The following is a 22,716-nucleotide window of genomic DNA, read 5'->3' as shown; positions in this document are numbered from 1 at the left end:
TCCCGAACAGAATCGGATGGAGTTGGTTTAATAGGGGAAACGGGATCAGTACGACGCGATACTCGGTATATCGTGGAACGATTGAGCAGAATGTCGCGAACCGATCGTTTCGCTACCCTTCTCGCTTTCGTCTGCGTGCTCGGGTTCGTTCATGCGGTATGTACTCCTCCCTTCTTTGTCGTTCTCATACTCTGTGTATCCTTAGCGGCAAGGAATTTTAATACCTAGCAATTTGGTTGAACGGGTTTGCGTGACCCACATATGGATCGCCGTGATTTTAAACAAACAGTCGAGAATAATGTACAAACAATTTTGCAAATGGGGGAATAACTGTGTTGGTTTTGCAAGGAGAACCTTTTAGTATTACTCGTAAAGTAATCATTATTCTTGTCGAAGCGAAGTTTTAGTAGTTCCAATTATGGTTTTGAGAAAAGTTCAAACATTTAGGGGACAACTCATGTAAACTTGTTGACAAAATCGACGTTATCATACATTCATATATTCCGCAATGTCATTAGAAAAAAAAGTGCTAGAATTCATGCTATAGATTTCATTAAGATATATACCAACATATTATTATAATTAGAAAAAATATGACGATAAAGTCTTCTTAAATTTCTGAAAATTGTTTTAGTTTCAGTGTTACGTGAATTGTCCTTTTTAATGGTGACGAAAGCTAGATTTTTAGTTGTCTTCTTGTATTTGAACTGTTTTACAACGTGTTATCAGTGGAAAATAGAAATTTTAGAAATAGAAAATAAAAATGGAAAATTAAAAGTTTGAAGATATATGTATAAATTCGCAGAAAGGCTCACAATCTCTGTGTCATCGTTATAAAATGTCTCGCCATGTCAATTGCGTGTAATCAATAAACGGATTGTGTTCTGTTACGAACCATTAAAATATTCCTGATAAATCGAGAAATTTCTGTATCACAATTTATTCTTTGCTTTGCCTGATTCTTCCAAACTGCAAATTCAACATTTTCTCGTATATTAATTTCACGACGGATTCGCAAACTAAAATCACTCTGGAGATTTTAAATGTTTCGTTAAATAAGAATCAATTTCGAAAACATACCACAAACTTCCTTGCAAATTTTGGTATCATTACCTCAATTATTCTGAAAATATTTCAACCATTTTGCTGTGTTGCACTACAGTTCTACTGCGTTGCGAATACACTTTTTAGAATATTTTTCATTGAACTTGTTGCTTAATGATAGTACGTTCCATCTAGATGTATCAACTGTGAAAACAAGTGATTACAATGTGTCAACTGAACGTGTTGGTAAATGATTAATGTAAAACAGATTCTGAAGAAATAGAACTGCACGGTACTTTCGATTTTTCCTTCCTGCAAATCCACGATGTCTGTACGATCAAATCTTAAATATTTGTAGATTATTAGCTCCGCAAAGGAAGATCTCTTTACTATTCATTAATGAGATAAGCGCTGATAAGTTAAAACAACATCGTGGAACGTGAACTGCTTGAACCGATGCAACGTGACGCAAACTAGTTACACAGTCTTTTAAAAAAAAAAAACATAAGATGTGCTTCTAATTCCAGAAATGTATTACAAGAATGCATAAATAGGATTAACATTATTAAGAGAAAAACGAAGTATGTAACTTCTATTTCTAACAGGTTTTGTGTAAAATAATGTATAGTATAATTAAATGCTATTTGATAATGCACAGTATAATAGCACAGTAGAATATCGTGGTATACATATAATAATTTGATTAGCAAAAAAATGCAACATGTAATTCATGAATGTGTAGTCCTCGCGCGACAAGAAGGCACCATTGTGTTTACATTCCCCCTCTTAGTAGATGCCCCACTGTCGCAGCTAGTAAGAGGGGGAATGTAAACACGATGATGCCTCCTTGTCGTGTGAGAACTGTACATTGTGCACAAAACAATGTTGACAAACAAATTTTATCCACCAACAACATTAAGTTTAAACAGAATGTTTATAGTCGATTGTAAGATAAATTACAATTGATAAGAATTGAGGAAAATATGAATCAAAATATATTGAGAATGTAAAAATTAGGAGGAAAGAAGTATTTCCTGAAGCGATTCGAGGTAACTGTTTCCTTAGCGAAAATGAGTTGCTAATGGAATGTAACAACCATTCTCATTCTCTCATTGGTTCATGTTTTTCGTTGATGACTCATTAACGAAACCGTGGAGAACATTTTTGCTACAGAAAGTTACTTCAAATCATTTCAGGAATCACCTTTTTCAAGGGCTTACATAATTTTTGGGATAGAATCATATTCAGAGATCATATTGCAGAATATTTGACGTTCTTTATAGTTATTAAAATAAACAAAATTTAATGATTACTTATGCTATGGTGCAGATTTATGATCCCAGGGATGCGACGACGAAGCCACCAAACCGAAGGGAACCAGTACTTCCTTGGTACTTATCCAATCAAGATGTTGTCAATACTACGGAAGATCCATCGCGTTCTCTGAAATGGGATAGAAATCCCGATGATCCTATTCCTAAAAAACCGTACGTAGTGACCGCAGAGACAAATACCTGGAGTCCTTGGAAGAAAATTTCTGGAAGCGAAGTCGAACAGAGAACACAAGTTGCGACCGATCTTCCAATACCGACAGATTTTAATCATGATCGCGATTATCATCAGTTCTTCGATCAATTCGAACAGCAAGAAAATCGAAAATTCCCATCAAGACCAGCAAATTCCCGTGATTCAAAACAACATAATGTCGAAGGAAATACAGAGGACGTGGAAAGCTTATATGAGGGAATATCTGCTGATAACACGGTGAACGTTTGAACACATTGCTTTAATTAACACTAGAACAATCGAGTACTAAAAGTGACCAATTTGCATTGTCTGTCTAAAATAACATGCTTTTATTTATCTATATATTCCATGGTTTTTATTTCTAAATAAAGAATCTGGAATTTCTCGATTCCTGTCCTTGGATTCTGTTATAAGAAAGTTGTTCTTCGTTTCTTCCTAAACACTATATCAAAAGAATTTATATTCCGAGTAATTTACAGCTGTTAGTCAAGTATTTCCATAAATACATAAGGTCTCGCGATGTTATTGTTATTTAGTTTAGTTTTAGCATCTAGTGTTCAATTAGATGTGTCTAATAGTGATTCAAAGTAAACTCAGATATAACATTTCGACGAAAACTATGTCAATCGAAACCTTAACTTTTTGTGTCTTTGCATTTTAAATTCTTAGTTGTAGAAAATTATTTCGTTATTTTTATCTTTTGTGTAGAAATCTCGCAAAGAGGAACTTTCTCTTTCGTTAAACACGAAGTCCACGGTCGCACGATACGATCCGAGGCATGGGGTACAATGTCCAGAGGCTGACTCGACCGGGCAATTTGTCTATCCTTCCGACTGTAAGTTTTTCGTTAATTGTTGGAAAGGAAGAGCATTCGTTCAACCTTGCGCACCTGGGACGCTGTTCAGTCCAGAGACTCTGGAATGTGATTTCCCGCACAAAGTCAGCTGTTACGGCGGAGAAATTGCCGATTTTCCCTCGAGCGGACATTTGGAATCGTTTGGAAGACGAGAGCCACTGTCTAGCGTGCACACGTTTCTGGAACATGAAAAGCTACAGGTCCGTTGATCAGAAGATTGGAGTAATTCTTGATAATTAAAGAAGATATTATTATGGATCACGTAAAACATATATAAAAAACGGCGGTATAATATTGTATTTTAATATATGTATACAAATCTCTGGGTACTGTTAGTTAAATTAAAATATACATTTTAAATTGTTAAAATATATTACGCTATAAGGTGATAGCAAAATTGCTATCAAATAATTAAGTACATATTCGTCATGGGTATATAATTATATTTACAGAAACCAAAATGTCCTCCGCACTTAACGGGCTTGCTACCTCATCCATCAGATTGTAAAAAGTTTTTACAATGCCTCAAAGGTGGCACTTTTATTATGGATTGTGGCCCTGGGACAGCTTTTAACCCCCAAATATCTGTCTGTGATTGGCCCTACAAAGTACCAGGCTGTAGCGAAGGTAGTTACAAAATAAATAATCGTAATTGTAGTAGTATTAATTAGTGATTTGTATATGTATATAATCAGACAGAATGTTCTGTCATCCGGAGTGATATATACAGTGAGCAAAATTGTATGCACACATCGGACGTCTCATGAAAATAGAGATCATGCTACCGATTCTTTAACTAGTTGGTCGAATTTGGATAATCGTAATTACAAGGTGAATGTAATTAACAACATGTAATAGTTTAGTTTTATTTATGTTTACAATATGCGGAATATATTTCAAAAATAGGAACTTAATACAACAATTACAACTTAAACGCATTTGTTATACAATGCTTCATAGTTACTATACCATAGTACACGATTGTCTGATGCAATCGTGTTTAAACTTACAATGTATCAACACTAATATAAATCTTTTTACAACCATCAACTGGTAAAGATATAACTCTTTCGAAACAAAAGTTGAAGGGGTTCTAGCTAAAAACCCACTAATAAGAGTCACGCATTAACGTTCGCGATTCTGAATGGTGCTACCATGTTTAAACAGAAGTAATATATGTTTACAGTACGACACGACTGTCGTGCTATTTTATTTGATTATGTTTACTAAATGACATTTTTTTTTTTAGTAAATGTGCATGTGAACCACTGTTGAAAAATAGCGTCCAACGATCTAACATTGCCCTTATTGCGTGTCTCTTATTATAGGGTTTTAAGTTCTAGCTAACTTATTGACTGACTCTCGTAGACATCAGAAATTGTTCATAGATCTATCCTATGCACACCATTGTGATACTATTTGCAGAGAAATCAACAACTAAGCCATGGTCATCAGCCAGTTCTCCGGACTCAGGAAGATGGGAACATGGTCGCCGATATAATTGGATACCTATAACAACGAGTCGTCCGAGAACAGATTGGGAATCCTTGCATACAACGGATCGTCCGATAACGCATACCACAGGTCGTCCGAGAACAGATTGGGAATCCTTGTATACAACGGATCGTCCGATAACGCATACCACAGATCGCCCGAGAACAGATTGGGAATCCTTGCGTCCAACATGGCGACCAAACTGGGGCTATGCAGAAAATTCGGGCTCTCCCACTGGCCAATGGGAATATGGGACAACTGATCACAGTGGAAATCATGATGGAACGCACGATCAGCACCATCACCATAGTCACCATCACTATTCACACACACCGACTTATGGAGGATCTGACCAACCTGTTTCTGGTAGCAGTTGGCATTCCAGTTCAGGACATTATGGTCATCATAATGGCAAGCCTCATTCCGGTGCTACATATCCAGAGTATGACGAGTCGGATCAACAGACACAGCAGAAACCATTCGATCATACACAGGATTCTTGGAACAGTTATGATCATACTCAGGGACCCGGCCAATCTGTTCTTCCCGGTGGCAATTGGCTCCCCAGTTCAGGACACCACAATCCTCATTATGGCAGACCTCATTCCTCTCCACAGTACCCAGAACACGACGATTCTGATCAACAAACGCAACAGAAACCGTTCAATCAAACACAAAATTCTTGGAATGTTCGTACTCAACCCCAAGGAACTAGCCGACCAGATACTAGAGGCAGTTGGCATCCTAGTTCAATACACCACAGTCATCACTATGGCGTGCACTATCCCATTCCTCGTTACCCAGAGTACGACGATTCAAATCAGCAGACACAACAGAGACCATTCGATCAAGATGAAGGAAATTTGTCGCCGAACAGAAGAACCGGGCAGGACTTCACGCCGAACAGACAGGACTATGGCAGCACTAATCCCGGACTGTTTCCTCCAGCAGGTCGAAATGTTTACGTGGACAGCACATATAAATTACCCGAAAACACGGGACAAAGTGATAGCAGGCAAACATCAAGAGACAGGACAATCTGGACGCAATCAATAGCGACCGAAGGCAGAGTCACTCCTAGCACTTGGAGTCAGCAAGCACCCCCGTTTCAACCATCGAATAGACCGTGGAACCAAGGTAATTCTTTCATGAATGTTCTAGTCACATAGGTCATCTCTCGTACGTTATCAATATATGCTTGTATATATATTTTCAAAGATATGCTTTTAACCTTTCATCAGTTTTATTGGTTGGTTGGTTTCTGCATTTGAGATCCTAGGTCCAGCATGATTATTGATTATCGCATGAGAGAATGTTTCTTTTTATCGTTATTGCTTGACTGTCTGATCAATCACGTGAATAATAAAAATTAATATTTGTTTACGGGGTTTTACAACAATGTGTCACAGGTAAATAATTAACATAATACACAAACGTAGACCTCCAGTTTTGTAAGAAGATGGTTTTGAAAATTGCGCAACACGCAGGTAAATATATTTAATATTTAAAGAAAATTAGGTGTATCTCATTCCTGTTTCATTTTAACGAAACTAAGAAAGTACAGTTACGCATTATTGAAAGTTGAAATTTTTAGGTGGCAGTGGCGACGAGAATGTTCGAGGTTCGGGAGCTAGCGTCGATACATATCAAAGCACTGCTGATAAAGAAACGGATTCGAAATTGAATCAGTGGTCAACGAAGACGAATTTTTTCCATCGTGCGAAGGGAAAATATCCGCCAGGTAGATAAATGCAACATGTTTGAAGGTTATTGCAGAAATTACAAGCGCATGTTTGTAAGTTGTGTGTTTTATATTCTCGTAGGAGTTAAAGATACTTCATTCGATCCATCGAGATCTACCTTTCCGAGCAATACACAGGTAAATTTAAATGGCACACGGTACCATTTTATCACGAAGGGAATTGAAGTTCACCAAGGACACTCAAACACGAAAACATACGGATCCAGCGAACCTCGAAATCCAAACCAACTTAATAGAAGTGATCAGAATATGTATATCGATTCTCAGTCGACCGATTTTCCACAACTATTTGCGGATTTTCAACCGCCAGTTCATGGTCCTGGTGATCCTTCATCGTTTGGACATGGTCGTCGAACTCCCAAGCATCGTGAAGTTGACTTCCCTCCAGAGAGTTCCGGAGATCTGACAGGATCCGGTAATAATTATTAATTAATGTTGGAATAATATTAAATATTTAATCATATTTTATCAATATATACAAACGTCCATAATTTGTTTATGTAACGGGTACGCACAGTTCCGCGGGTGTCGAACCAACGTTCAACGAAGGTGTCGTAAAGTAACAGAAATGATCGAATCAGTAGTTTTAAATAAATATGTATATCTAAAAATTATGACAAACAAGATTCTAATAACGAAACGATGAGATTCTAATTGCGAAAAACGAGATTTTAATGCGGACCCCTCCACAAAAATTTACTAAATAGTGGAGCAATGGGCACACCAATTAGAGATTACCTATCGGGGCTGAGACGATGGGGGTGGCACGACGGTCTGACGCCAAGAACGATAACGTCAAGGACAATGACACCCGTTGTACCTCATGGAAATTACGGGAAATATTTTTCGGCCGTACCCGAATCATAAACTAATAAATTCGTTAAAGAGACACTAAAAACACTCTCAAAAATGGCATTGTCTAAATCAACTGTAGCCTAAATCCAAACAATAAAGGCGGGTGTTTTTCTCAGAGTAAAACTGTTGCGAGTTACTCTAGAGAGCACGTTTCGCAGATGGATACAGTCTTGAGAGTGACAGTCGGCGAGTATTGCAGAACTCTCCACTAGCGACCATGTTGTCGCTCGTTCTCAAATGGATACGCTATTGGAGAGCTACTCTCAGAATACGATGTTGGTTTGTATTCGGAGACTAGTTTTCCGCGAGTTGCGTAGCCATCATGTCGCGTTATCGAGGTTTACTGTCCGCAATTTGAGATTGTACGTGTAGTAAAAAAGATCTTCTAAGAATCGCATACATCGACAATCGAATATAAGAAAATGTTCGGATCTGAGTCGTAGGCTCAGTTTAACAAAGTTCTAAAATATGTAGGTGATCGCCTAATACACGCACTCGCATATACGACACCCGCCTTTATGCTTGCCACATTAATATATATTTTCCATATTATAATCACCTAAGTTCAATTTGAAATTTGCTACTAATTCAACAGACACAAATTATCATCGAATAATAGTGCCGGCAATGAATCTTCAGCCGCCGTACAGCCCACCTCCTAGTCGGTCATTAGAACCTCCGTATTGGTCAGGAGATGTCAATACGTACATACCAGCCTCCGACTTGCAACCGCCAAATTACGACCCATCTGAATCAAACTTAAACTATCCTAAGCCAGCAACGGATCTTCAACCACCAGTTCACGAGCCTTCGGAAGCTTCTCAGCACACATCAAATTTCGATGCGCAGCAACCAGATCGTTTCTTGGTTCCTCCAAGTCCTGATACGTCAAACGTTCTTAGTCAACGTCCGGATATTGCAACGGGAAACTCTGAAAGAGTGCATTACCAGGGAAACAATAATTCTAGTAATTCGTCTGACACAGTTAAGGCTACGCATACTGCTCAACCAGTTCCTGATATGCATCTAGTTATTCCTACAAAGAAGAAACTTCAACAGACTTTACAGAAACCTCTAGAGAAACCTGGAGTTGCGGTTGCTACCACTACCGATTCGAACGTCCCTAGTATTGATATTGAGGATGAGAATGTTTCGATAACCGAGAGCTCCGATCCTGATTACGGAATAGACGTATTAGATGACAAAAAAGTATGGAAATCGATGCTAGTATTCGAAAACAAGACTCAGGTGACTACGGAGTCGACCCACATAATGAAAATCAATCAGAAAAAGACTGACGTGGATCTGTTCAATATCGAAGAACCTCCTTTTGGTGAAGGTAAGTTTGCTGATTGAAGCATATACACGTGAACTCTAGTTGCTCGGAAATTCACGAAGGCGAAGGTAAGCTGTGACTTCAGTTTTGAATTCATGGTTTGTATGTAATCAATCACGCTTGTGCGGCATGAAACACTTGGAGTGACACCTTAACATTGGCTTTGACAAATGTTACCCTCATGGCAATAAGCTTTTATCATTTCGAATACGTTAATGGACATTAATAGTTGTTGGTGGTCATGTATTATCAAAATTTTTCATTAACTTACATTAATGTAAATAATTTTTGTGTAGAATTTTATATTATATATATCTAAAATTTTGTTTATTAGAAAATATGTAATGCGTTAGTTATAATTACACTGCGAATGTGATGCATTTATAGCAAAAATGGATAAATAAAACACAGAGCAATGAAGACACCAGAAGAATTTAAAAACAGTAGCATTACTTTCACTGTATTAATATTGTTAAAAGAAGAAGTACATTTTTATTCAACTTCTGTTTTATATAATCAATGAGAAAATATTTTACTTTTATTTGTTATTTTTCAGAGGAACCACTGTTTCCAACTTACTATATACCGCCAGTTGAACCATTGGATCACTCACGAAAAGTGTCCCACCCTACGCCAATTTCTGGTCAGGTAAACAATTTTAATGTTAATCAGAAAAACTAGAAAGACAGCACATACTAATATTAGATCCAATATTAGTTCGTCGCCTTCACAATTAAGTTGTTCTCTAAGTAATCCTAGCACTATTTTTACACGTTATTTTAGCATACATCGAATCATCATTCATTGTTAATTTCACGTCATTCTACTTCACAATTGGAAAAGTTGAGACCGGTCGTCAAAATAACCCCTTTCAATAATGCAGTTCATTTTCCTTCACCCATTATTTCAATCGTATTTAAACGAACAGCAAAACGAAGAAACGTTTAAGGTAAATTTAACATTCTAAATATTTTAATCTTAATACTTTTAAATCTATGCAATATTAAATAGAGATTCAATGTCCATTTTCGACTGAATAACAAAAAAGGAACTCTGGTAAATTTTGTCTATCTTTTACAAGATATTTTAAAGAGGATCATCCTTTATTAATGACAGGTGATTCGACTTCGGGGTGGTTCAGGACCTCACGATGGTTATGTGGAAGTTCAAGGGAAAATTCCTGGATGGGGAATCGTTTGTGATTCCAGCTGGACACTCAAGGAAGCTGATATTGTATGCAAGCAACTAGGATACACGAGGTATCTCACATAATTACCCTGTTAAAAACAAAACAGATTCAATTTCTATGTCTGTTGTAATACACCTACAGCAGATAATCTCTACAAAGATTAACAAAATTGAAAAACCTTAAGTATTCAAATTATTTAAAAATTATAGTATAATGCTCAATAATATTTCACAATGATTCTCATAGGTAACAAATTAAATACATCGTTCAATTCAATAGAAACATAAATCAAGTAAAATTCTCAGTTTTATTTATAAAAAAGCAATATTTATGTTAGATATTTATTGAACAGAAAAATCTCGATTTTTATTTATGCCACCAGTATATCTATTTAATATTCGTTATATTACGGAATTGAAAAATGTTTTTTCATTCGAACAATGTTTCTACTTCATATGTATTAAAATCTTTATGTTAGGTGTCGAACGTGTTAACTGTCCATACTAATCGCCATAAAAGACACATCAAATCAGATCAACTTATTTAATAATACAAGAATAGTTGATACAAGATTTATAAAATTCATTTTCCAGTTTGATAAAAATATTGTGCCAATCATACAATATGACTGACGTAGCACTCGGAGTGTTAAACATTCAATTGTTTGGACAAATCGTTCAAGAAATATAAATATTTTTTTCTAGAGGTGCCGAGATGGCTTGGAAAGGAAGAAACACCTACAACGGTGTCCCGACGTGGATTGCTGCAAATTCTGTGTCATGCCAAGGCAACGAGACCAGATTTCAGTTATGCAAGTAAGACATCATGATGGTCCGGTTTCTTCCGGAGCTAGCAGATAAGAGTATGTTAACTTCGATGGCTGCAAGTGGAGTTTCTAAGTTCCCTTGATTTCATTAAGGCTGCGCATTGTTTCCTCAACTTGCACCTGAACTTCTTGGCCTAACGACATAGCCACTCTAATTAGAGATCGATTATCGTACATCCTTAAAGAAATTAAGTTACCGTGAGTGTTGCAACGGTATTTGTTGCATACTGTGCTTGATTTTTGGAATCTATGGTTAAATATACTAACGACGTTTAATATCTACTATGAAACATGATTTTATAGCTAATAGAAGTCGTCAATGACTGTTTAGATTCACGCATGAACCGGAATGTCGCATAGAAAGGGACGCAATCGGCGTGAGATGTATTTTAAATCGAATAGCTCATTGCCGCAAGGGTGAAATCCCGTACGAGGGGCATTGTTATCAACTGGCGAATCCTGATAGCGGCTTAAATCATGCGGAGGCGTTGGACTATTGTTCAGGAAGACAATCGAATCTTATTGACGTTACTAGTCAGGCGGAGAACGACTTTATAACAGAATGGCTGCTGCAAAAACACCCGGAAGTCGGTTCAGTTATGACTTCCGGTGTTGGTATCACCACCTTAGGCCATACTTTCTGGATTTGGGAGGACTCTTCTCGGGCTAAATTCAAGTAAGAGTTTTCACACTAAAATATTTCTAACACAAATAATAGCAATATATACAGGGTGTTCCACAATTATTTTAACAGCCGAAAATGAGAGGTAGCTGAGGTCATTTGCAGTAACTTTTTCCTTTGCGAAAATGCAATCTGCGGCTTTATTTACGAGTTATTAACGGAAAACATTGACCAATGAGAGGTGACGGCGCGAAGTTCGAGAGCCCGCATGGTCGGGACGGACTCGAGCCGCGTTCGAAGTATTCAACAAATCACGAAGCGAGAACTTTCCGGATTTCTTTTTACTACGTAACAGTGATATTTTTAAGAAAAACGTTGTTCACCTTTACTTTAGAACGTCTGAAAAATATTTACTAATTTTTCGGACTCGAAATAGTAAGCAATTTAACCGTGACGACCGTTTTAATTTTCTAGTGTGCATGACACCTTGTGTGTAACATATGAAATTTTTAAGCAAGGTGTACAGTGAAGATTAACAAAGTACGTAAGTGATATTTTAATTTAAATAATTCCGTGTCCGAACACAGTTCAACGAATGATTCGCAAAGCAAATTTAATAAATAATAATCGTGTTAAAGGATGTAAGAGATATGTTTGTTAGAGAAATATGAAGAATATTATCAATAACTTTCAAACAACCTTCAAATAACCTTGACATAACCTTGACATTTCAAGGACATGTCAAGGTCATGTCAAGGTCACATCAAGGTTATGTCAAGGTCATATCAAGGTTATGTCAAGGTTATGTCAAGGTCATATCAAGGTTATGTCAAGGTTATGTCAAGGTCATGTCAAGGTTATGTCAAGGTCAACATATGAAAATTGTAAGCAAGGCGCACAGTGAAGATTAACAAAGTACGTAAATGATATTTTAATTTAAATAATTCCATGTCCGAACACAGTTCAATGAATGGTTCGCAAAGCTAATTCAATAAATAATAATCGTGTTAAAGGACGTAAGGGATTGTTTGTTAGAGAAATGTCAAGGTTATGTGAAGGTTATGTCAAGGTTATATTACACACAATGCGTCATGCACACTAGAAAATTAAAATGGCCGTCACGGTTAAATTTCTTACTATTTCGGGTCCGAAAAATTAGTAAATATTCTTCAGACGTTTTAAAATAAAGGTGAACAGCGTTTTTCTTAAAAACATCACTGTTACATAGTAAAAAAAAATCCGAAAAGTTCTCGCTTCGTGATTTGTTCAATACTTCGTACGCGGCTCGAGTCCGTCCTGACCATCTGTCAAAGTCTCGTGCTGCGGGCTCTCGAACTTCGCGCCGTCACCTCTCATTGGTCAGTATTTTCCGTTAATATCTCGTAAACAAAGCCGCAGCTTGCATTTTCGCAAAGGAAAAAGTTACTTCAAATGACCTCAGCTACCCCTCATTTTCGGCTGTTAAAATAATTGTGGAACACCCTGTATATATATAAATGCAATCTGCGGATTTGTTTACGAGTTATTAATGAAAAACACCGACTAATGAGACACAATGTCGCGAAACACAACGTGGTCAATCGATCGAGTGCCATGTGCTTCTATCATATATATACATATATATATATACGAACTTTCGGGTATTTGAAGTCACATATCGGGTCCTGAAAACTTTCGAGTACGCGAAATTCTAAAATGTGATCTAGGAGGCGTATTTAGATGTTTCATTAGCGTCACGTTCACATAGTGTGTCACAAGAGACAGTCGTCCTTTTAATTCAGAGAAATAACTGAAGAAACTTTGTATACTCACTTCCAAGAAAATTAAGAAATGACAACAAACATCTACTTTGGAGAAATCAAATGCGATATCTGTAGTCTTTCTGTATTTCAAAGCTCGTTGTATAGTGAATATATGTATACATATATATGTGAAGTACAAGTACGAATTCGGGAGAATCAATAGTGTTGTAACATTATTAAAATGTCACATATGTGATCGCAGAATATTACTGCCAATTTATTACATCCAATACACAACAAAAGTCTCGTGCGAGAACATATGACATAATAGTTTCTAAAAAAATTCTAGATTTATAAACACACACCAATCCGCGCGCGCGCGCGCGCATTTAAGATTTCGGGTACTCGAAAATTCTCGGGGTTCGATGTCAAATTCGGATATCCGAAATTTCCGGATACCAAAAAGTTTCGGGTTCCTATTAGCCCCAAATTAGTCGCCATACTGATTTTCCATGAAACGTGGAACTAGGAAAGTACAACCGAATAAAAACAAACAACGCCTCTTGACTCCCGTCACATCTCGCTACCCCTTTGGCTAGGAGCACACAAAATTGGTCGCCCGCTCCACTTAGCCTCTTCCAATTTTTTTGATTCCAGACTTTTGATTACTATTGGCTAAGTTACATGCTGAGCAAGAGGTGTGATTAGGTGGTGCGGGTGACTTGTCCCTCGTGTCGATTAGCTTGTGGGCCTTCTCGTTTACAATAGAAATGATTTCGAGAGGTCATAGCGGTGTAGGGACTACGTGCATGCAGGTTGGTGCAGGTCAGGCGGGGTGGTGGAATCCCTCCCTCTTGTTTCTCTGCCGAAAGAGACTTCTTCCGAGCAAGGGATAGTACTTACACTTGTTTACTCTCAAAGTTTAGTGAACTACGTGGATATACCAGTGTAACATTTTCAAAGAATGTTATATTTGTCTTTCATTAAATTCTTTGGCAGATTCTCTAAATGGTGGCCTGGTTGGATAGAGGATAAGAAGCATTCCCCAGTTGCGGGCGCGCGGTCTATTTGTGTCGTAATGAAACGCAAATTTCCATGTCACGAGAGGCCAGATTCACTTTGCGTTGCTGATTACTTCTTTTGGGATACTGAAGACTGTGCCACATCCACGAAGGGCCACTCTTATATTTGCAAACGACCCTACGATGATATCGGTATAAAATTCTTCATTTTCTTAAGATTTCAACTTCTTCAAAACAGATAGCAGAATTGTTCTTATATACTTCTTCTAACTGTTTTAAATAGGATGTGTGTACGGGAAAGGAGGCTTATATGAAGGAAACGCGAATGTGACAGCAAATGGGAAACCATGTCTTCCATGGGCTGACGAAAAAGTAGCCCATTCACTTTCAATACTCGTTAGTTTCACAATTTACTCTGTCTGTTTTACTCTTCACTGTGTCCTATTTCTTAAACTGCTTACTTGGAGCATTTAATCAGTTAAGACTTTTGAAAAAATGGAATATTTTTTGTTTCAGGCACTTAACCGAGAGGTCAAAGACAAATTGAAGACTCATAATTACTGTAGAAATCTCCAACCACTAAAAGAATCGAGTCCATGGTGTTTCACAGGACCTAGAGGACAAAGAGAACAGTGCGACATTCCGCCTTGTGGAAATATTGGTATTATTTATCATTTAATTTATTCTTCGTTCTTTTAATATTGTATCGACAGCGCTACCATTAGCGACAATATTTTATGAGTCGTATGTATGTGTATGTCACCCTGTATAGCTGTCAATATTCAATTAAATTTGACGGAGATGTCTCTATTGTATTCTGCTCAGAATACCTTTTCGAGTTCTAAGCAACACTTACGAATTGTTTTTAAACAATCCAACCTTTTCTTTCAGGATCTCAGAGGTCACGATTGAGCGGTCAGTGTAAACCGAAGCATTTTGAGTGTTTGCCAGGAGAATGTATCCCTACGCCATGGGTTTGTGATGGGGATGAGGTATTATCTGTGTCTTAAATTTATCGAAGAATAAAGTGAAGACAGTTTTGATGATCTTCGTGTAATGAGAAGATTGTGACAATCATTTTTACATATTTTTTTATTACTATACAATGTCAAAATATGATTCGTAAAATAGCACGTTGATTACTGATTGTCGTATCGATCCTATATGAGTGACACAATCTTGTCTGAAAATTTTGAAATTTATTTAGATTGTGGCATGTGTGGGGAAATCAGTTTTTACTAGGACCTACTGTTTCTAAAAGAATTAATTCCTGAAATAAATTCTGATTTCTGGTTCCAATTTCATTGATAGAATTACCTGGATTTAATGAGATATTCTTGAATGATAGTTTCGCAATTGACGCATTAGATAATATATGTATGTGTTAATACCACAAGATTAATCTGGAATTAATTCGTACCATATTTTTTAAGGATTGCACAAACGGTGCGGACGAAAGAGGATGCGTCTCGCAAATAGATCTTTTTCAAAAGCATGCTAAGCATAAACTGGAAGGTCACGATGTTGAAAAGTGGTTGAACACACCATTAGCGACATGCGCTCTTCGGTGCAAGGAAGCTGATTTCACGTGTCGTTCATTTTCACACAAGTAAGACAAGATCGTTAAAAATATCCTTTAAAATTCAGATAAGATAAAAAACACATTTAGAAAAGATAAAGAACAAGACAAAAATTTGTCAAGGAAATGGTAAGAAACAGAGATTAAATAAAAGTAAATCGTTTCTTTGAATATTTTTTATAATTTGAGAACAATATAACAATATTATTAAAGTCTTCTGATGTCTTCACAATTTTATATTTTTGTCATAAATACATAAAATCTGCTGTCCAGACATAACGTTTTATATATTTGCTTTTAACTTCTTCAGGACAGCAGGAAATATTTGTCTTCTAAGCAGCAGTAACATCGGCATGACCGGCTCTTTGAAATCAAATCGAGAGTTCGACTACTACGAAATGAGGGATAGGAGTTTAAATTGCGATAATATGTTCGTTTGCGAGAATCGGAAGTGCATCAATCAGACTGAGGTTTGCAACGGAAAGAATGACTGTAACGATCGTAGCGATGAGAGTATCTGTACTATTGAAAATTTGGATTATGATATCCGGCTTGCTGGTTCAGATAACGCTCATGAAGGAAGGGTTGAAGTTAAAAGTAAGCCTAAATATTACTATGAAATTACAAGCATAAAAATATGAAATATAAATTTCATGCTTAATTAAGTAAGTGTTCCTGCGGTGCAACCTCTCAAAAATATGTGGTAGCATAATTTATCACCCTCCAGGCAGTTCTACAGAGAAAATTCACCTATCTTACATTTTGTAGATACTGTACAATTTTGCACTTTTCTATAATTGTACTGTAACTTAATATGTTCAAATATAAAACATAAAGTTATGAGAAGTATTAGCGTATGGGATAAAATTATTTATAATCTGAGAGTAGTGAAGTTTGTCAACTTTATTAGTACAATTTATGACGAGACAATTGGAATAATGTTTTTCATGAAACAATTAGTTTTAAAAAATTTATAGATTTTTTTTATCAATATGTGACTACTTTGTCATTTTAAGTGAAGTATTATAGAGACAGCAAGTGTCAAGATTATTGTTTTTTTATCATTTTTATCAACAACATTAGTGAAGTATTTGTTTCGGAACTAATGAGAATAACTCCCACAGTTTTGGGTGCTTGGGGTCAAGTGTGCGACGACGGTTTTGGCATGAATGACGCCAATGTCATTTGCAAAGAACTTGGTTTTGTCCTCGGTGCTCTGGAAATTAGACCAGGAGGCTTTTATGGTAATCTAGATCCACCTACGCGGTTCATGGTTGACCAACTCCAATGTCGTGGAAATGAGTCTTCCTTGCGCGAATGCGACTTTGAAGGGTAATTATCACGACTCGTTAAATATATTCGCGATGTATCGAATTCTACAAATTCACCACTTCATCAAAGACAATCACGATTATAAATCTCGAACGTGTCTTCATCTATAAACATGATCATGATTTTTTGGAAGTTTTTTTAATCGCACAAAATAGTTCTAAGCATATATTTTTTTAAAGATGGGGTGTCCATAACTGCCAACCAGAAGAGGCTGTAGGCATTGTTTGCAAAACAGCAGTCGATACTTGCCAAGATGATTATTGGAAATGCGATAAAAGTCCTATGTGTATACTGAATGCCTACATATGCGACGAAGTTGTTGACTGTCCTGACGGTTCTGATGAAAGTTCTGCACATTGCGATGTGGGTAATTAAGTTATGTTTATCATCATTTAAATCGAACTTCTAACGATTCTTACGAAACATAATTCCAGCTGAGCAAAATGATTTTTATCATCATATTTCGCTCTACGTGAATATGTATTCGAAATATATTATTGTTATACATATTTAGTGTTATTCATACGTATCAGTAGAAGTAGTGTAAAACATGAGAAAGTAATTTATTATTTTTTGTCATATTTCTTTCGTAATGAATGATAATTTGATTTTGACACATTGTTTTAGGCACCTTTCCAGATACGTTTGGCGAATGGGAGTACTCCTCTCGAAGGAAGAGTTGAAGTTCGCCATCATGGCGTATGGGGCACCGTTTGTGACGACGATTTCTCAAAAGCAGCTGCAACAGTGATTTGTAGATCTTTGGGATACGAAGGGAACGCCATGGTCAAGAAAGATGGATTCTTTGGACCTGGTGAAGGACCCATTTGGCTCGATGAAGTAAGTTCTGAGAAACGAAACACCAAATTATTACATTTTCGATCACGGATTTTAAAATATCCGGTTTAACGTGTTCATTTTATTACAATTATTATAATCACTGTTTAAATGTATATATGTTTCTGAACTTTTATATAAATGAAAAAAAGATCTCAAGAAAAGAATATCAAAAGTTAAAATTTGTTGAACACTTTAATGGATAAAATAAACGCGTTACTAATGTAATGTTTCTTTAAATAAGGTTTCTTGCCGCGGGAACGAAACACAGCTGAATCGATGTAGACATAATAGTTGGGGCAGACATAATTGCGATCACAACGAGGACGCAGGTGTGATTTGCTCGCGCGGAGATGTTAACGATTCCAAGGTAAATTAAAATATTCCAATGTAAATATCGATACTTTAGTTTCCGTAATATTATGGAGTGCTGTGAAGAAATAAAAAGCTAGACAATTAATTTTGTTGTCCTTGAGGTGCAATAGAATATGAACAAGGTAGTTAGAGAAGTTGCAGTAACATATATATACAACTACAGTTGTCTTCTTCATAAATATGTTATTCGTAAATATCAAGTGACAGTTTAATAAAATTCTTGACAGCTGAATTAAGTATGTTATAGTCATTGCATGAATTATCCAACACTTCCATCAATCGATAGGCTATAGTATTAAGTAATTCGCAGACAGTTTGTAAATGATCGGCAAAGGTCTTGTTCCAATAAATGATAAGCTTACACAACGAAATTTGTTTACTTCATTCCTTGACCCTGGCGGTTCCTATTCGTTAATTTCACGCGTACGAAACCCAATCATAACTTCCATAATTGCAGTTGGACTGGCCGTCATTGATGGAGAAGAATATCGAGGATATACTTCCGGCCAATTGCGGCATGCGATTTAAAGATTTCAACGATGACGAGATGCTTATATACGAAAAAGTTGTGCACGGTAATGTTGCGCCGAAAGGCAGCTATCCTTGGCAGGTAAATCAAATCATTCTATAATTAAAAATTACAAAATTAATTCTAATAGTATTCTCTCTCTCTCTCTCTCTCTCTCTCTCTCTCTACCTGTACTTCATAAATATCTTTAGCAATCAGTCACATGAAATATAACGACGCATGAACATTTGTTCAGTGTTTGTAGGTTTTATATGGTCATTTATTGTATTGGAGGTATCAATCACTATTCATTACATTGCTGTCTAGTTCATCATGATATTGTACATTCTTGTGTTGTTATTGGATTTATTCAATTTATTAAACATTATTCATTATACTATTAAAACTTTTAAACACTCACCGTTAAAACCATTCACGGTATTTTCAAAGTATCAATTGATACTCTATAGAATATAGAGACTGTTTTGTTTTTCAAACTTCTATTATGCGATCAATGTCCACAAAACTGATAAGTTCTATGACAAAGGATGATCTATGCATTTCATGTCTCTGCTTTCCACTCTTGCGCATGACTTTTGAAATACTTGATCTTCATAGATGACTTTTGTAGTATTTTTAATATTAACAGGCCAGCCTTCGAGTTCGAGGTCACAGTAGGTCGAACCATTGGTGTGGCGCAGTAGTTCTTACACCGTTGCATGTGCTCACTGCAGCTCACTGTTTGGAGGGATACAACAAAGGCACCTATTTCGTTCGTGCTGGTGATTACAACACAGAGGTAATCAATTAATCGTGTTTGTTAGGGCAGTCAGATATGGATTTTAAATATTGCTACGGAAAAACCTTTATTAAAGCTTTTTACAATGTTGTTGTCAGACGGTCAATAATATATTGTCAATGTATCGAGGTTCTCAACATTATTACGATTTATTAATAAACATTGACAGTATTGACATTTGTTGACAACTTCTATCGTCATTATTTATTGACAAGTTGTTTTCTCATATGTACAATATTTACAGACGTTTTAGCATAATCATTCAACAACCTCATATATTTTCCGATTATTGTCAATGAGTCAATTTGTTTCTCCTGTGCATTAACAATACTGAGATCTTGCAAAATTCAATATTATAGCGAACGTCTGAAAACACCTTACGACGAAATCGTGACAGAACTTTCATATGAATTTTCTACGTTTTTTAATCGTGCAAATATATCAGACAGATGAAGGAACAGAAGCGGAAGCTAATATCGAAGATTATTATATCCATGAAGATTTCCGCAAGGGCCATCGGATGAACAACGATATTGCCCTCGTGTTGCTGAAGGGACGGGGGATACCTCTTGGCAAGAATGTCATGCCAATTTGCTTGCCGCCTGAAAACATAGATTATCCGTCTGGTCTTAATTGTACTATCAGTGGATTTGGAAGCATCGAAACTGGAGTATCAAGTACGTGGCTTTACATATTTAATATGCTGGTCTATATACATTGCCTAATGTATATAGATTGGATTAGACACACAATGGTGTATTAAAACAAATTTTACTCAAATGTTAGCTTTTTGTACTCGCGTGTTAACTTCTGAGGCACCGCAAAAAATTGTTATTTCAATTTTCAAAATAATTTTTACATCATCAAATTTATTTATATTTGAAAGTTATTAAAAGTATAACTATTGCGTGTGTGTCGCAAGACTCGATTTAATATGCATAAAATGCACTATTAATAAATCATAAAATGAATTTATTTTGGGTTTGGAGTTAAAATGGCTTTGAGTGCAAAGGATTAATAGTAGTAATTTCTGCGATCTTCAAATGACTTAAAATTTTAAGTTGCGTATACAAATGGTATACTTAGTTTTGTATTAAAGCAAACACAAAAGCCCAGCTAGCAGAAATATTGGAGTAAGACACATACAGGGTATTTTACCTAAAACAAGCAACCTAATTATCTCTCCTAACTGTTCTGTTACAAGATCATGTATATATAAACTAAAGAAGATAGTTGACTTGTTTCAGGCTTCTAGGAATCCGTTACTAGATAATAAATATAATAAGAAATAAGAAACCTAGTCTATACAATTAATTTTTCATGTCGAACGTTCTAAAATTTTAAAAGAATCGGTTCTGTATTTTACAAATTTTCGTTTCGTTTGACGAAATTTAAAAGTTCTCTGGTTATTTCAGCTCATTCGAAAGATTTAAGATATGGCTGGGTACCATTGTTGGACCAATCTGTATGTCGAGCGGAACACATTTACGGTGAGGGTGCAATTAGCGATGGCATGTTTTGCGCTGGTTTCCTGGACGAAGGAGTTGATACTTGTGATGGCGATTCTGGTGGACCATTGGCGTGCCATTATAATGGTAACAAGATATGGTTTTTAAACGTTTTTCAGTTTAAATCTAGATATTCATTCTAGTTATTTGAGGGTGATATTACCATTAAGCTTTCGTGAAAAGGACATCAATGAAAAATATGATTATAATTGCATTCTCTTGATTTAGTAAGAAAACTGGTAAAAATGTAATTTGAGGAATAGATTTCCAGTAATTTGGACCGTTGCATATGTCTTCGGGCTAACTCAGTGGAAATGAATCTGTTGAATATAATTTTTATCACAAAAATATTTTACCTTGTAAAAAAAAGAGATTGAATGAAATTAGAAAACTATATTTGGCATTGAATTTTTTAATTGGAACATGTGGAACAAGTGTAGTTTGCGGCGAGAATGAGACATCGAATCTGATCCAATACAATTGCTTGCTCCATTTGGCATTTTTATGGAATGCTAGACATCCAGGTTTAGACGAATGAACTTTAGAAATTAATAACTTCGGCGGAGACTTTCTTTTGTTAGATAATATAAAAAATTTTACAAGATAATATAATACGTTCTCTCTCTTGTGTGTATGTACAATATATTATTATCATGTATACAGGAACATTCACGTTATATGGAATTACTAGCTGGGGACAACATTGCGGGAAAGTCAACAAGCCTGGTGTTTACGTTCGTGTTTCCTATTATCGTCGTTGGATCGATCAAAAAATTAAAGAATCCCTCTCGGGAAGATAGAATTAGTTTCTCAATTCTGCATCTCTCTTTAAATAATCTCGAATATGCGTAATATCAAAATACGTGCCATACTTACTGTTATACAATAATTCAACGATTTGTGCAAGTTGTCGATTAGATATACAATGAATATTATAAAAATTTCGTTAGCCTATTTACTGTAAAATGCATTTTACGTATAATAATTTTTATGTACTAGTACTTAAGATTGGAACATTTACATGTAACACAATTTTAATGTCTTAAATAATAATCGAAGGTTCGTAGATTCAGTTTTAATTAATTTATACACTAGATTCAGTTTGATTAATATTGCAGCTCTTGGATATCATCGAAACCTTAAACCAAGTGAAATTAGTTTAAGACAAAATTACAATATATTTAGTATATTACGATAGATACATGTATACTGTAACGAAATGACATTTATCAATAAATCAATAGATCTTATTATCTTTTGTACTCTTTTAAGTTTAAACAAAACTTATGACTCAATAAACTATTAGAATGTGCCAGCAAAGAACGAAATACAGTTTCTTGGGTGGAGAATATTTTAGTTTAGTCTATAACTACTATAGTCTATACTACTATAGACTCATTAATAACTTTCTCAACGCCTAAGTTGCTTCAAGAAAATATTTAATACTATTTAAATATTTGTTAACAAGCTCGTAACCATTAAGCTTGCTTAATATTATTGAAA

The 22,716-nt window shown here is 35.8% G+C and overlaps 1 protein-coding gene across 2 annotated transcripts; it reads left to right on the top strand.

Moving 5' to 3' along the window:
* The first annotated feature begins 22 nt into the window (after positions 1–22).
* LOC143259719 (uncharacterized) lies at positions 23–22,466 on the top strand. Of its 2 annotated transcripts, XM_076523115.1 has the most exons (27): positions 23–156; positions 2,374–2,808; positions 3,280–3,627; positions 3,880–4,054; positions 4,853–6,058; positions 6,516–6,662; positions 6,745–7,098; positions 8,134–8,877; positions 9,431–9,522; positions 9,991–10,133; positions 10,768–10,878; positions 11,221–11,565; positions 14,253–14,467; positions 14,559–14,671; positions 14,792–14,936; positions 15,167–15,267; positions 15,709–15,884; positions 16,165–16,451; positions 16,979–17,186; positions 17,366–17,549; positions 17,814–18,026; positions 18,268–18,393; positions 18,856–19,008; positions 19,556–19,705; positions 20,151–20,382; positions 21,121–21,300; positions 21,877–22,466. In XM_076523115.1, exons 1-27 carry the CDS (start codon positions 91–93, stop codon positions 22,011–22,013), a joined length of 6,786 nt encoding a protein of 2,261 aa, XP_076379230.1. In that variant the 5' UTR covers positions 23–90; the 3' UTR covers positions 22,014–22,466. The 2 variants fall into 2 exon arrangements, with proteins under 2 accessions (XP_076379230.1, XP_076379231.1); XM_076523116.1 differs by lacking the exons at positions 6,516–6,662; positions 6,745–7,098; positions 8,134–8,877.
* The last annotated feature ends 250 nt before the right edge of the window (positions 22,467–22,716 follow it).

Source organism: Megalopta genalis, chromosome 6 (assembly GCF_051020955.1).
Source record: "Megalopta genalis isolate 19385.01 chromosome 6, iyMegGena1_principal, whole genome shotgun sequence".
Classification (NCBI taxonomy): Eukaryota; Metazoa; Arthropoda; class Insecta; order Hymenoptera; family Halictidae; genus Megalopta; species Megalopta genalis.
This window is presented reverse-complemented; position numbering and strand designations above follow the sequence as displayed.

Coding starts and splice junctions, on each gene's coding strand:
- LOC143259719 (XM_076523115.1), top strand. CDS start 91: ATGTCGCGAACCGATCGTTTCGCTACCCTTCTCGCTTTCGTCTGCGTG. Junction 157..2,373: donor TGCTCGGGTTCGTTCATGCG/GTATGTACTCCT, acceptor GCTATGGTGCAG/ATTTATGATCCCAGGGATGC. Junction 10,134..10,767: donor AAGCAACTAGGATACACGAG/GTATCTCACATA, acceptor ATTTTTTTCTAG/AGGTGCCGAGATGGCTTGGA.